Source organism: Triturus cristatus, chromosome 7 (assembly GCF_964204655.1).
Source record: "Triturus cristatus chromosome 7, aTriCri1.1, whole genome shotgun sequence".
Classification (NCBI taxonomy): domain Eukaryota; kingdom Metazoa; phylum Chordata; class Amphibia; order Caudata; family Salamandridae; genus Triturus; species Triturus cristatus.
In genome coordinates, this window is record NC_140590.1 from 937,078,986 (window position 1) to 937,093,423 (window position 14,438).

Sequence of the window (14,438 nt, forward strand, 5' to 3'; positions counted from 1 at the left end):
AAAGCTGCACACAATCTGTCCCCTACAGACATCTCTAATTTATTGGCGACCTACAAGACCTCTAAAGCCAGCCCCCTCACTCTCTCCTCTCCAGATAATTCTAATCTTTGCACTATTCTGACCATCTCCCTTACCCAAACTAAACATCAAGCCTGTTCTACCCAGGCACCATCAGTCAGGTTCTGTATCCCTATCACCCCTAAAAGCCCTAACACTCCTTCACCAAAACAGTGATTTCAGAGTTGCGCTGTTTGCTTCACAACTGCATATTTGCAAACAAACACAAGTTGGATATCTCAGACTCCATCAATCTTCACAATCTTGATGTCCTTCTCCTCACTGAGACCTGGTTCAATGACACCTCTCATACTTTTTTCGATCTTCTGCTCCCCTCTGACTATTCTATTATCATAACTGATAGAGTAGGTAAAATTGGGGGAGGCGTGGCAGTTATCTTCAGATACTCCCTTCAACTCAAGGCTCTTCTCAACAGTTCCTTCTGTACATTCGAATGCCTCTCTCTGTAGCTTCAGGTACAACACTGCTCTCCTTCCAGGTTTCATGCCATTTATCACCCGCCTGGTAACTGCTCCATCTTTACAGAAAAATTTACCAACTTTGCCAGTGACCAATATTCTCAAAACGACAGACAGATTTTTCTTGGACACTTTAATCGCCATTGGGCCTCTCCGGAAGACTCAGCTGCCAACAGGCGGGCCACTTTTCTCTTAGGAAATGATCTTATCCAACACAGAACTAAACCAACACACTCTAAGAGCTCCATTCTTGACCTTGTCATATCCAAAGTAGATATGCTAACTACTGTCAAACCTATACCAGTGGACTGGTCTGATCACTTCCTCATCCCTTTCTCTCTGCACCTATCCTACTATTCACCCTTGGCCAACCTAAAAGGACTACTACTTGGTTCTTTAACCTCAAAAACATTGACCATGACATTTTGTGCAACTCAGTAATGTTGTCACTTCCAATCATAGACCCCAACTCTGATGTCAACAATCTCACCTCCCCATGCATTTCCAGTCTTTCAGGGTTGCTCCTCTACAAAGTGAAAAGAAAAGACCTACTCCTTCTGCACCTCGGGTTAATAAATCCTTCTATGAAGAAAGGAAGGATTTGAGGTATCTGGATAAACAATGGACACAATCTCCCTCCACCATTAATCTCTCTAATCTACGTTTAGCAAGATCGAGATACTACAAACACATCTTCCGTGAATTAGCGTAGAACTTTCCTTAACGCAGCCAAAGACAGACCTAAAAAGCTATTCGGCCTCATCAAAAGCACTAACATCTCTCCCTCAAACATCAATTTTAATGACCCTCCCAAAAAAGCAGCAGAATTCGCTCTATTCTTCGATGAGAACGTGAAATCGCTTGTGGATCAGTTCATTCACCCTACCCCCCCCAGAGGACTGCAAATCATTAGTCGCATTGCAGCACTTTGATGTCATCACTGAGGATACCCTCCTCAGAAGCATTCTAGAAACAAAACCCTCTAACTATTCTCTTGACCCCATCCCTAGTGACATCGCCATTGACTTCTACACCCACACTCTTACTCTTAATCTCACTACTGGACCAACCTGGTAAACCTCTGCCTCAACCAAGGCAACCTTCCTGTTGCCCCTAAGACAGGACAGGTTACCCCACTTCTTAAAAAACCCTCTGCTGATGTGAATGACCTCAACAACTTCCACCCTATCACCAACCTCCCTTTCCTTGCGAAAATCAAAGAAAGCTGTGCAGCGAAGCAACTTTCCAATAATATCAAGAATAACAACCTCCTTGACCAATTCCAATCTGGTTTCATGCAAGCCTGTAGCACTGAAACAGCCCTGCTGCAAGTAATCGACGATGCCCTGCGTATACTTGATTCTGGCGCATCTTGTCTATCCCCCCTGTGCAGATGACACCCAAATCTACCTTTGGGTGTCTTCCACACACAACATCTCAATCCTCAGCACCACTCTCAATTCCATCCAAAAGTGGATGCCAACTCATCAACTTATTCTGAATCCTTCCAAAACGTAATTCCTTCTTCTTTCTCCTCCTCCTGTTCAATCTTGGATGGACAATCTGAACTTACTTAACAACAAACCTATCATTTTTGACAGCGCTAAATCCCTAGATGTCATACCTCACAAAAGGCTCAACCTACACTCCCATATCAATACCATCGCCAAGAATGCACGTTATCAACTGCACCTTCTCTGGAGGGTTAGGCGTTTCTTTCCTGTGCAACACCTAAAAACCTTGGTCCAATCATCCAGATTGGACTACTTCAACTCTCTCCTTGCTGGCCTTCCCAAATACACCTGTCCTCTCTTAAATCCGTCCTCCATTCAGCGGCACATTTCGTATGTGGGGCCAAAAGATATGATCACATCACACCCATACTGTATTCTCTTTGTTGTCTTCCCATTGAAGCAAGGTCAATTTACAAAACTGCGTGTATGACCCACAAAGCCTTGCACACTTCCACCCCTCACTATCTGGCGAATACACTCAAAATCTCAGGTGGCTCCAGACCTTCACGCAATGCTGAAAACCTACTGCTTGAGCCTCCCACTTTCAAAAGGGAAAGATTTACAGCTCAATCCTTCTCAGGCAATGCGGCTAGAATATGGAACTCACTTCCTTCAACCCTCCGAACCACAGACTCTATTGAGACCTTCAAAACTGATCTTAAATCTCTTCTCTTCCATAGACACTTCCAGGTTTAATTCAACTCTCTTGCATGTCCTTCAAGGCCACTTGGCATTCATTTGAGCGTACCACTGTACATATGTCTTCTATACCTGTATTTACCTAATCTTGCACCTCTTATTTTATCTCTTACCTTTTTAATTATCCTTATTGGATTTGTTACTTGTTATTGTGTAATTCACCTTATGTAACATACTTGGTTCTATTGTAAAGAGCTCTGACACCTTTGGGTAAAGTCTGCGCTATAAAAAAAATGCATTACATAAATGAATGAATAAATAAATAAATAAAACCAAGGGGGGTGGCCCTGCCCTGGCTCTTGCTGGCACTGACGGGCACAGGACGGGCCCACCCTTGGCCCGGGCTTTGCCTAGCACGTCACGCACCACAGAAGGTAGCAGGGAGCTTTTCAAATCACACGTTGCGGGAAACCAACTGTGACCCCTCCTTTTTCTGGGCTGGGCGTTCTGGGACTCGAGTCCAAAAGCAGCATGGAAACAAAGATCTACTGAAGTGTCGCACACCGCAGGAGGTGGCAGGGCGCTTTTCAAAACAGGCAGCAAGGGAAACCAACAGCGGTCCCTCCTTTCCAGGGCTAGGCGTTCTGGGACTTTGAGTCCTGTAGCAGCAAGGCAACAGAGATCTCCGGAAGTGCCCCATGCTGTGGGAGGTGGCAGGGCACTTTTCAAAGCACACTACGCAGGAACCAACAACAGCACCTCCTTTCCTGGGCTAGGCATTGTGGGACTTTGAGTCCGCAACCAGCAGGGCAACAAAGATCTCTCAAAGTGTCTAATTAATTCAATTATATCTACTATGTTATATATGGTGGTACCAAATGTGTGCCTCGTGGGTGATATTGAGGCTGTGTGATTGTGTATCTCGAAGGATGTGATGCTGGTTATTTCTGCAAATGATTTTTCTTGTATTTATGAAACATTTTTTAAGAAATTACAAAAAATAAACATTTAAAAAATATTACAATTATTTCAGCTAAATAACAAGTTCAGACGGAAGATTCCAGAAGGGACAGAAGTGGCTAATATACTTGTTGGTGAAGTTGACTTCCTGGAAAGGCCATTCATTGCTTTTATTAGATTACAAGAAGAAGTGGTACTTGGAGCGTTGACTGAAGTGGCCCTTCCCAGCAGGTAAATATTAAAATTGTTATAAATGGCAAAATTTACATATAATGCTACTGTGTGTGTGTGTAAATTCCATACTTCGAATACCCAATTATTGTACATATATTCATACAAACATACTAAAGATTTTACAGAATTGGGTTTAAGAGTGTAGTTAACCACCTTTCATTACTTTTGCTTGAATGGCAGATCACATTTTGCAAATCAATTAGAAAATATTTAACCAGTTGGATTACTTGCTTATATCCAACTTCAAGATCAAACATATTTTGAGGACACGAGTTGTATAATTTTTTTTAAAGAGGGCTCATAAAACAGGGTGGGCTTCATCTAATTAAATACAGCTCTAGGATCTTTACAGTGCTGGTTTTGTTCGAAGCAAGTGTATAATGAAGATCTGCGCTTGCTGCCCCATAGCCGCACACCTGCTTTTTTGTGGTTGAGGTATCTAAAGTTCAAACCTATAAGTCAGAATTTCTCTGAGTTAATGCAGAATTTTAAATAGCGCAAGCTGCAAAACTGAGAGGCAATTCCTGTTCACTGTTTCCAACTTGTGTTTTCATTTTATGCATTAACTCGGAGAAATTCTGAGTTGTATTTTTGAACTATACGTCAAAAAAATCAAACGCTCTCCCTCTTTGGTGGTTCTCAGCACACCCACAGCCACTGAGACTGCAGTCTAAAAAGTGTAAAAAAAAAAAAAAGATAAACAAGCATTGGAAAAAGCCAATAGGTCGCAGCAATCCAAGAGCTATTGGCATTGCCAGTGTCTTTTAGCTATGTGTTGTGAAGTGGAGTAGATATATGTGGTGTGGAACTGAAATATGTGTAGTATAAATATGTGTCATGGTGTGGAGTGGAATTATGTGGAATGTAATTATGTTGTATGGTATGGATTTTCATAGAGTGGCATTGTGTGGCATGTAGTACAGTATTAGATGACCTCGATTTGTTCAACTTTTTGGCTACCGAGCTCTCTTCTAGGCCCGACCCAGTTATAGTTTGTGGGGATTTCAATTTAGATGGCTCAGGGCGGGGGGGGGGGGGGGGGTAGGGAAGAAAGCTATGCATGGTGTAAGCCGCAATCCTTTAGATCCCTGGGGCATCTGCAGAAGGAGTTAGGTCTGATTGATATTTGGTCCTCTCTGAAGGCCCTAGATCCAGGATACAGTTATTACCCAGCCCCCCCACCGCAAGTTTGCCAGATTGTATTTTATTTTGTATCACCCGCATTGGCTATAGGGGCCCAGGTTGAACTCTTCCCTAGAGCGGTGTCTGACCACAATTCAATAATTCTCGAGCTCTTTATAGCTGGGCTTTGCTGTACATCTAGAAAATTGACTTTTGAGCGTGGATTGCTGTCGAATCAGGATTATGTCAGACATATGAAGCCTTGGATCATGGGGTTCTTTGATTTGAATAAAGGCAGCTACTCCTCAGGAATGGTTTGGGATGCATTCAAAGCCGGGGTGATTGGGGAATCCCTGAGCTTCAGTATTGTTAAACAGAAGTGGGAGCTGGAACACAGCAAGGAACTATATCAGAAGCTAAGTAACCTGGAGGCAGACTTAATCAGTGCTGTAGAAACTGGGATGCATCTTGCCCACTTGCTGAACGTGATAGCTGTTACCAAGGCTCGTCTAAATGAGCACTTTGTCGAGAAAATGGCTGGGATATATCTGCCCAAAGATCAGGATCGCTACAAGTATAGTGAGCAATTGGGGCACTTTCTCACAGTAAGGGCACGGCAACAGGGGGTGGCAGGTTGCATAATAAAATAAGGGATATGCAAGGTAGCTTGGTTACGGATCCCGGTATGGTTAGAGAGGCCTTCAGGGGTTTTTATGCAGTTCTTTATAAAGCTGATCCCGACTGTGGCCCTGTGGCACAAGGCATTGGCAATGCTGGACATCCATGTGAAACAACAATATGAAGAGATTGCTTCTAGGGCGCGGTATACTACCCAAAGAATTACCGGCGACCCTGTTTGCTCTTCCATCAGGGAAAGCAGTTGGGGCAGATTCCATCTCTCTTGAGTTTTATAAGGTGTTTTATGCAGAAATTCACCAGAAATTGTTGAGTCTATTCAATGAAGCTAGGACCGTGGCTGCCCCCCCAGGTCATGGGGCATTGCGAATATAATCATCTTTTTAAAAAAAGGTAAGGACCCCACAGCTCGAGGTTCATATATACCAATCATACTGCACAATAGCGATGTGAAGGACTACGTGAAAATCTTTGCCAACCGGCTAGCGGGTGTTATACACTGACTGGTGTCGGACCCAAGAATGGGTTCTTTCCTGGTAGAGGGACATCTGATCATGTCCAGAGGGTTATCTCTTTATTCGATGCAATAGAAGTTCTTGCAAAGCGTATCGGGTGGCTTTACTTGACACCGAAAAAGCCTTCGACAGGGCGTTGTGGGGTTTTTATGGCTTGTTCTCCCTGCCACAAGCAATCCAACAGGCCCCATCCGAACCCTGTTTTAAGAAGATGCTAAAAACCTGGCTCTTCACCCATCCACGCTAGTTCTCCTTCCTTTTTTTGCCCAGGTTTACTGTGTTCTACTAGCGCCGGGACACCTCCTCGTGAGGTAGCTGTTCGCGCTGTATAAAATCCAGTATTATTATTATTATTATTATTAAGTAAATAGCTTCGGTGGGGCTTTTTTAATGCAATAAGTGTAATGTATAATAAACCTACAGCCTGCCTGCAAATAATGGGGCATGAATCAGAGCCCTTTTTGATAGAAAGGGGCACAAGGCAGGGCTGCCCCATCTCCCCTTGTTATTTGCACTATTTATTGACTCCTTTCTTAGGAGACTGGAATCCTCTCCGGACATTTTGCCCGTCAGTCTACAGGGTTGGGATACAAAAGCCCTGGTATATGCTGATGTTGTGCCCATAATTACCAGTGATCTGGACAGGGCACTTTGATCTTGTCATGATTCACTCCCTGTGCTCTCATGCCCACCACCAGGGGGCTGAATTGTGGGTCTTTCCAGTGTTCTAATATGCTTCCAGACACTCCCCTACATGCATATCCTGACTTCCAGGCATTTGGACACTATTTAGGAATTGACATTCCCAATCCATGCCGGGTTTTGTGGAAGCCAGTCTGCTCATGCTGGAAACTCCATTACCTATAATCCCCTGCTCACTGCTTCATCTCCACTCCTACAGGCCAAGGATGGGTGGAGGAATTCAGCTCACCTGTGGCTGGCTGCTGCTAGCCTGCTCACACCTGATGCATGTGATTACTGTGTGCTCTTATAAGCCCAGCTCCCTTCAGTCCAGTGTTGGTCATTGTAGCTGTGTACCGGTGAGACCGATCCTTGTTCCCATTGTTTACTGAGCTTTTGATATCTTTGTTTCCAGTATTTCCTGGCCTTTAGTTATTCCTTGTTCATGAGCTGCTATTGTTTTCCTTGTTCCTGAATTAGCACTGTTTACAGTGCTACTTTGACTCCTGAGCCTCAGTATTCCTTGTTTCTGAGCAGCAGCAGTTTCTCTATTCCTGAACTAGCACTGCCTGCAGTGCTACCTTGTTTTCTGAGTTCCTGAGCTATAGTTATTCTTTGTTCCTGTTCCTGGGCTTCAGCTATTTCTTGTTCCTGATTTGCACTGCTTGCAGTGCTCTCTTGACTCCTTGTTTCCTGAGCTGTAGCTATTTCCTGTTTCCTTGAACCAGTACTGCTTGCAGTGCTACCTTGACTCCTGACGCTTTAGTAATTCTCTGTTCCTGAACTAGCACTGCCTGCAATGCTACCTTGACTCCTGAAGCTTTAGTAATTTCCTGTTCCTGAACCAGCACTGCCTACAGTCCTACCTTGACTCCTGAGCTTTAGCTCAATTCTTGTTCCTGCCCCAGCACTGCCTTCTATGCTACTTTGTTTTCTTGATTCCTGAACCTGCACTATTCTAGTATACACTGTAGCCTCCCCTTCAGTATATCCTTTTCCAGTCCATGCCTTTCTTCCCATTTCCCTGGTTCCAGTTCCCAGTTTGCTGTCTTTCTATTCTGCTGTCTTGCTTCTGTTACCTTGTGTGTTTGTTACCTGCTTTCTGCCAAGTGTGCCCTGTGATTTCCTTCCTTTCCTGTTAAGCACTCCTCCTTGCTAGCTCCTTGTCTATTGTGCTTGTGTTTAGTTCTACCCCCTTGCTGTTACTGCCTTGCGTGTTCCTGTTTGATCGCCAGGATCCGTGGGCACAGCTAACTACCTAGGTGGTGTTTCTTGTTCACTGTGAGTATTGTCTTTGGGTTACAGTTATACCATCACCATAGGTATAAGCTCCACAGACCCTGCCTTTGCATACATATCCTATATGTGAGTATTTTCAGTCAGTATCAGTAACAACAATTGTGGGTGAGGAAATTACTGAGCTTCAGTCTTACCGTGTGGAGCTCCTGAGTGCTTTACCCCACATTCCCTTTATTGTTAATGTTGTATTATATATATGTCTTGCACGTCCGTCCTCTGTGTAGTTAGTCTGAATGCTAAATTGCCTCGTGAGTGCCCTTACTCTCTGAGTCTTAACCATCTTGATCACTGTACAGGCTTCCCCTTTGGATCTCTTTTTCTCCTCTGACTCACTGTGTGATCCTGGGCAGCGTTGTACTACTCTTTCTGTGCGTGGTACATTTTCTACCCTGTCCCCAGTCCTAGTTAAAGTCCCTACCATCTGAGTCCGACCCTGCAGCCTTCCTGCCATCTGAGTCCGACCCTGCAGCCTTCCTGCCATCTGAGTCCGACCCTGCAGCCTTCCTGCCATCTGAGTCCGACCCTGCAGCCTTCCTGCCATCTGAGTCCGACCCTGCAGCCTTCCTGCCATCTGAGTCCGACCCTGCAGCCTTCCTCCCATCTGAGCCCGACCCTGCAGCTTTCCTGCCATCTGAACCCAAAGCCTTCCTGCCATCTGAGCCCGAGCCTGCAGCCTTCCTGCCATCTGAGCGTGAGCCTGCAGCCTGCCTGCCATTAGTACCAGAGCTTCCAGACTACCTGCATTTAGAGCTCAAGCACTCAGCTCACCTGCCTAGTAAGTCAGAGTCTCCAGCCTGTCTGACTTCAGAGACAGAACTTCCAGCCTGTCTGCCTTCAGCACCAGAGCTTCCAGGCCCCCTGCCTTCTAGCCTTGAGCCTCTGTCTGGCTTACCTCTTGACCCTTGCTTCCAGTTTGTCAGCCTTCAGAGGTCTCAGTACGTAAACATTCAGAGACTGAATCTCCAGCATCAGAGACAAAACTCTCAACATTTAAGCCTCAAGGGCCTGGGTCTCCTGCATACCTGCTTCCAAAGTCTCCTTCATGTGAGTCTTCTGTATGTTTTCCTGCAGGACCAGAACTTCAGGTCTGCTTCCGGTCACCTTCTTTGTCTTCAGCCAGCTTGCCTTTGACCTCTGTGCCTCCTGCCAATCATTTATCTGCTTTTGACCCTACAGTCAATCTGCTTTCATTTTTAGAGTACTACTGTAGCCTGCCATCATCTGGACATCAAACACCTTTTATTCAGGCTTCCAAGCCCGCTTTACTGGATTTGGACTCTTTAGGTCCTGCCTCCAACACTGCTGTTAATTTACAGCGTATTATTCTACCATCCAGAACATAAAATTTTTCCAGCAGTCCTCTGGTATCTTGCACCACATCTTTGATGGAAAAGGACTTATTTCATAGCAGCAAAGGCTTTGAATCCAGTACCAGATCCGGGAGCCGGTCGTTGGAGGGGGTGTACTGTCACGATTCACTCCCTGTGCTCTCATGCCCCCCACCAGGGGGCTGAATTGTGGGACTTTCCAGTGATCTAATATGCTTCCAGACATTCCCCTGCATGCATATTCTGACTTCCAGGCATTTGGACACTATTTAGGAATTGACATCCATTCCCAATCCATGCCGGGTTTTGTGGAAGCGAGTCTGCTCATGCCGGAAACTCCATTACTTATAATCCACTGCTCACTGCACCGTGTGCACAGCTGACTACCTAGGCGGTGTTTCTTGTTCACTGTGAGCATTGTCTTTGTGTTAGTTATAACATCACCATAGGTATAAGCTCTGCAGACCCTGCGTTTGCATACATATCCTATTTGTGGGTATTTTCAGTCAGTATCTGTAACAGCAATTGTGGGTGAGGAACTTACTGAGCTTCAGTCTTACCGTGTGGAGCTCTTGAGTGCTTTAGCCCACATTCCCTTTATTGTTAATGTTGTATTATATATATGTCTTGCACGTCCGTCCTGGGTGTAGTTAGTCTGAATGCTAAACTGCCTCGTGAGTGTCCTTCCACTCTGAGTCTTAGCCATCTTGTTCACTGTACAGGCTTCCCCTTTGGATCTCTTTTTCTCCTCTGGCTCCTTGTGTGATCCTGGGCAGCGTTGTACTACTCTTTCTGTGCATGGTACATTTTCTACCCTGTCCCCAGTCCTAGTTCAAGTCCCTGACTTTGTTCCCAACATGATCCCGGACAGTCCCTGACAGCGCTGTTAAGGAGATTGCAGAAGAATTTGTGAGGCAATCGGGGCTTTTGCTAAATAAAGCTAAAACCCAAGTATTGATTAACAGACATACCCTAGCCGTTGATAGCAGGATCACACATGAAGCTTCATATTTAGGAATATGCATTACTTCCAATGTGGAGCGTATAATAAATCTAAATTTAACACCTGGTTAAAATGATATTTCTTCCTAAGTTGTTATATGTTTTTCGTACCGTCCCATTGGAGGTTTATAATGTATGGTTAAAAAAAATATAGATTGGTGTCAAGTTTCATCTGGGCTTATGGGAGGACTAGGAGGGCTAACATTTTTATGTGCTTACCTAGAGATAGTGGCGAGTGGACGCTCCCTAATTTCAGATTATATTATTTAGCCGCAGCTTTGCAATGTTACAGTATATTATTTAATTGCCGAGGAATAGAGTGGGGAAATATATTCTGCACCCTCCGTATATGAGCTATTGATTGGTAGCTCAGCTCAAAGCTGTCTATTGAATTTCTTTGAGCTGAGCTATTTTAAATGGACCTGTTCTAAGACTTTACTTGCCAAATTCCGAAACTGGACAAACGTCCGGAGGAAATTAGGGGTGGGTAGGAGTGGAAGATAGAAGAACGGAAACCAGCCTGTGTTCTATCATGCTATTTGTGTAATAGCCCTGAGAAAGCCCTTTCGGGTGAAACGCGTTGGCTGCGGCTGTGTATATCCCCTACCTTTTTTTGAAAAACATTAAAAGAAGAAGTTTCTACATCGAAGACTGTGGAGATTTATTGTTTCTGGCATATTATATGCCATTTGCTTTGTGCCTCTTTGTGCTTTGTTTATCTATGGGTAGGTATGGCATATACACCCCCCTGCTCAGGAATGAACAACTGCCTGGTATATTTCACGATAATTGCCTAGCTAGGTGGGGACGCAGGGGATGTGGCAGGACTGGAGACATCCTCACAGAGAATCGTTTTGCACCCTTTGAGGTGGTCTGCAGAAGATCTAATGTTGAGCCTCAGGACTTTTTTTAAATATCTTCAGCTGCTGGTTTTTCTTACTAGAAAGGTTGGGGGGGCAGTGGGTTTTGATCTAATCCCCTTCTTGGAAATATTGGTTAAAGGCACTTGCCCCACTATTTCGCAGTTATATGGTTGTTTGCTTGAACTGGTCCCAGATAACTTGGATAAACATAATGGGAAATGGCAGGATAGGCTTGAGCTGGTGCACTCTGGTTTCTTGAAATCGCTTGAAATGGGAGGGTCAGCCATGTGCGCCTCGAACCGACAGTTACAAAACGCTGTTTGCCCTATATATAACTCCAGCAAAGATTGCAAAGTGGGGCGGGGGAGTCACTGTCCTAGATGCCATGCTATGGATGCGGAGATGGTTAATATGTTTTACTCTTGTCCCAGCTTAAAAATGCTTGGATCAGAAATTGTAGGCTTCCTAGGGGAAGTTTTGAAGGTTACTATTGCTCCATCACCACAGCTTATGTTGTTGGGGTGGACGAGTCACTAGTGGGGCCTGGTTTGGAAATTATTTTTATTGCAATGACGGTGTTTAGGCTGTGAATCTCTTCATCCTGGCTCGACCCTCTACCTCCGACTTTCCAGCAATGGAAAGGGCGCTTCCTGCATGTTTACTTTTTTGAAAACTCACTGTATGTATGCAAAGGCACGCGGGCTAAAAACAAAGGGAGGACGATATGGGAGCGCTCACGACCTGGCTGACTAAGGAATGACTTGTGAATCTGTGCTGCTTTTTTACTGTATTTAACCTATCTTCGTTATCGTAATTGGACTTTCATGTAACTTATTTATGTACACACAGTAGCATGTAGTGGACCTGGATTATGTGGCATGATGTTTAATTAGATTGGGTGGATTGCAATTATGTGGTGTGAAATGATGTGGGTTGAAGTGGAATTGTGTGGCGTGGAATTGTGTGGTGTGGAATTGTGTGGCATCGAGTGGAGGTATGTGTAGGGGAATTATGTAGCATGTGTGCAATGGAATTATGTGGATAGTAGTTATGTTGTATTGAGTGTAGTGGATTTATGTGGAGTGGGATGGTGTGTCATAGAGTGTAATTATGTGGAGTGGTATTGCGTGTCATGGAGTGGCATGTAGTGGAGTGGAATAATGTGACAAGGTGTTGAATTATGTGGTATGATGTGGAATTCTATGGTGTGGATTGGAGGTATGCAGTTTGTAGTGGAAGTATGTGTTGTGAACTGGAATTATGGGATTTGGTGTGGAATAGAATTGTGTGGAGTTGAATTCTGTGGCATGGAATTGTGTGGCTCTGAGTGAAATTTTGTTTAGTGTAATTTTGTGGCAGGATGTAGAGTGTATTTTTGGGGAGTGTTGCTATGTGGCCTGGAGTGGATTGATGTGGAGTGTAATTATGTGGAATGGGGTGGAGTGTAATTAGGTGGAGTTAAATTATGTGATGAGTGGTATGTGGGGTGTAATTTTGTTGTGTGTTGTGGAACTGTGTGGAATTATATGGAAAGGTGTGGAGTGGGACTATGTGGAGTGGAATTATGTGGCATGGTATGGAGTTGAATTTTGTGGAGTGTAATTATGTGTTTTATGTGGATCTTAGTGGATATATGTGGTACAATCATGTAGGTTGTAGTATAATTACATGTAGTGGAGTTATCTGGCGTTGAATTGTGTTGCGTGGAGTATAATTATGTGGTTTGTAGTGGAGTGGAAATATGTTACGTAGAACGGAGTGGAAATATGTGCAGTTGAATTTGTTAGATTGTAATTGTGTGACATGGAGTGGAAGTATGTGGTGTTGATGTGTGTGTTGTGGAAATGCGTGGCACTTTATTGTGTGGCGTTGTGTTTTATTATGTGGAGTTGAATGTTAGACGGGCTGCTGAGCGCCGGCCACAGTCTGCGCCGGGCACAGTCTGCGACGGTTGGTTATATTTTCCAGTGATCTCTGCGGGGCTTAGATTCCTGTTGACTTGGAATGCAGGCAGCATATCTACTGCAGTGCTGAGGGAGCTGCCTTCATAGGAGGTGAGACGATGTTGTTTCTGTTTTCTGTCCTCTCGCCCCCTAAAATTGCCTAATACAGTGTAAATGCCATCCAGCAGCTGTTTATGCTTCCTCTGGAAGCACTCGAGTCTTGGATTACTCCTGCTTCGAATGATTGGATTTATCATCAATTTGAAATATTTACACAGGCTATGCTGGGGGTGGGGTCATAATGATTAAAGGAGGCTTGCTGAGCCCTCTGTATTTACTTAGAGAGCTAGTGACATTTCTGCAGCATTTCTCTCTGGTAGCATGTTTATTTCATATGTGCATCGGCAAGGTGGGCAGAAATGAAGTTATTCTATTCCTCCTGCTAGACCATGGCAGCAGCAGCTTGTCTCTAGTGATGTATTCTTGGATGCACTTTAGATTACGAGCATCTGCTGGTGCAGCCATTAAAACAAGAAAAAAAATGGTTTGTCTGCAGTAGTTTTCGGTTTCCTGTCCAGAAACAGCACAAGGGCGGGTGGGGGGAATAAAGAAACACGAGCAGGGACGGGTGAGGAGGGGAAGAAAGACACACATTACAGCACGACCTGCGAAGGGAAAGAAGCAACAGGGATAGGGCAGATGAGAGAAGACGGAGCGAGTAAAAACACAAGCACTTGTATGGAGTGCTCAAAGAAAACAGTAGCTCCTAAAACGGGAGCAGTGGATGGACACAAGTACTTGGTCCATGCTTTAGGGGAGGGCCAAACAGAAAAAGAGACATGACGCATGTATGCCATAGACAAATGGAAACGAGGTATACAAGAGCTACATTGAAGCAACCAAATGGTAAGCCTATGGGCGGGCTGTAGCCCACTGATGTAAACCGCATGTCTCGAAGAGACAGCGTTTGTGCTATCTAGCCGAGACCTACAAAGACAACAGTCCTTTTCCATCTAGCCACCCAGGATGTGGAACAACATCTCTGTATCCATCAGGAGTGCTACAGAGGTGCTCCAGTTTAGGAAACAGTTGAAGACACAGCTCTTTAAAGAACACTACATCACAATTCATTAACCATCCACATCCCAAACTCCTCTCCTTTTAAT

At 44.6% G+C, this 14,438-nt stretch overlaps 1 protein-coding gene across 1 annotated transcript in view; it reads left to right on the forward strand.

Moving 5' to 3' along the window:
* The window catches only part of LOC146810881 (electrogenic sodium bicarbonate cotransporter 1-like), a 358,834-nt gene that overhangs the window by 186,639 nt on the left and 157,757 nt on the right, over nt 1-14,438 (forward strand). Inside the window, exon 5 of the mRNA XM_085617923.1 lies at nt 3,723-3,880. Coding sequence (XP_085474049.1) covers nt 3,723-3,880 — 158 coding nt within the window. The remainder of the gene's footprint in view (nt 1-3,722; nt 3,881-14,438) is intronic.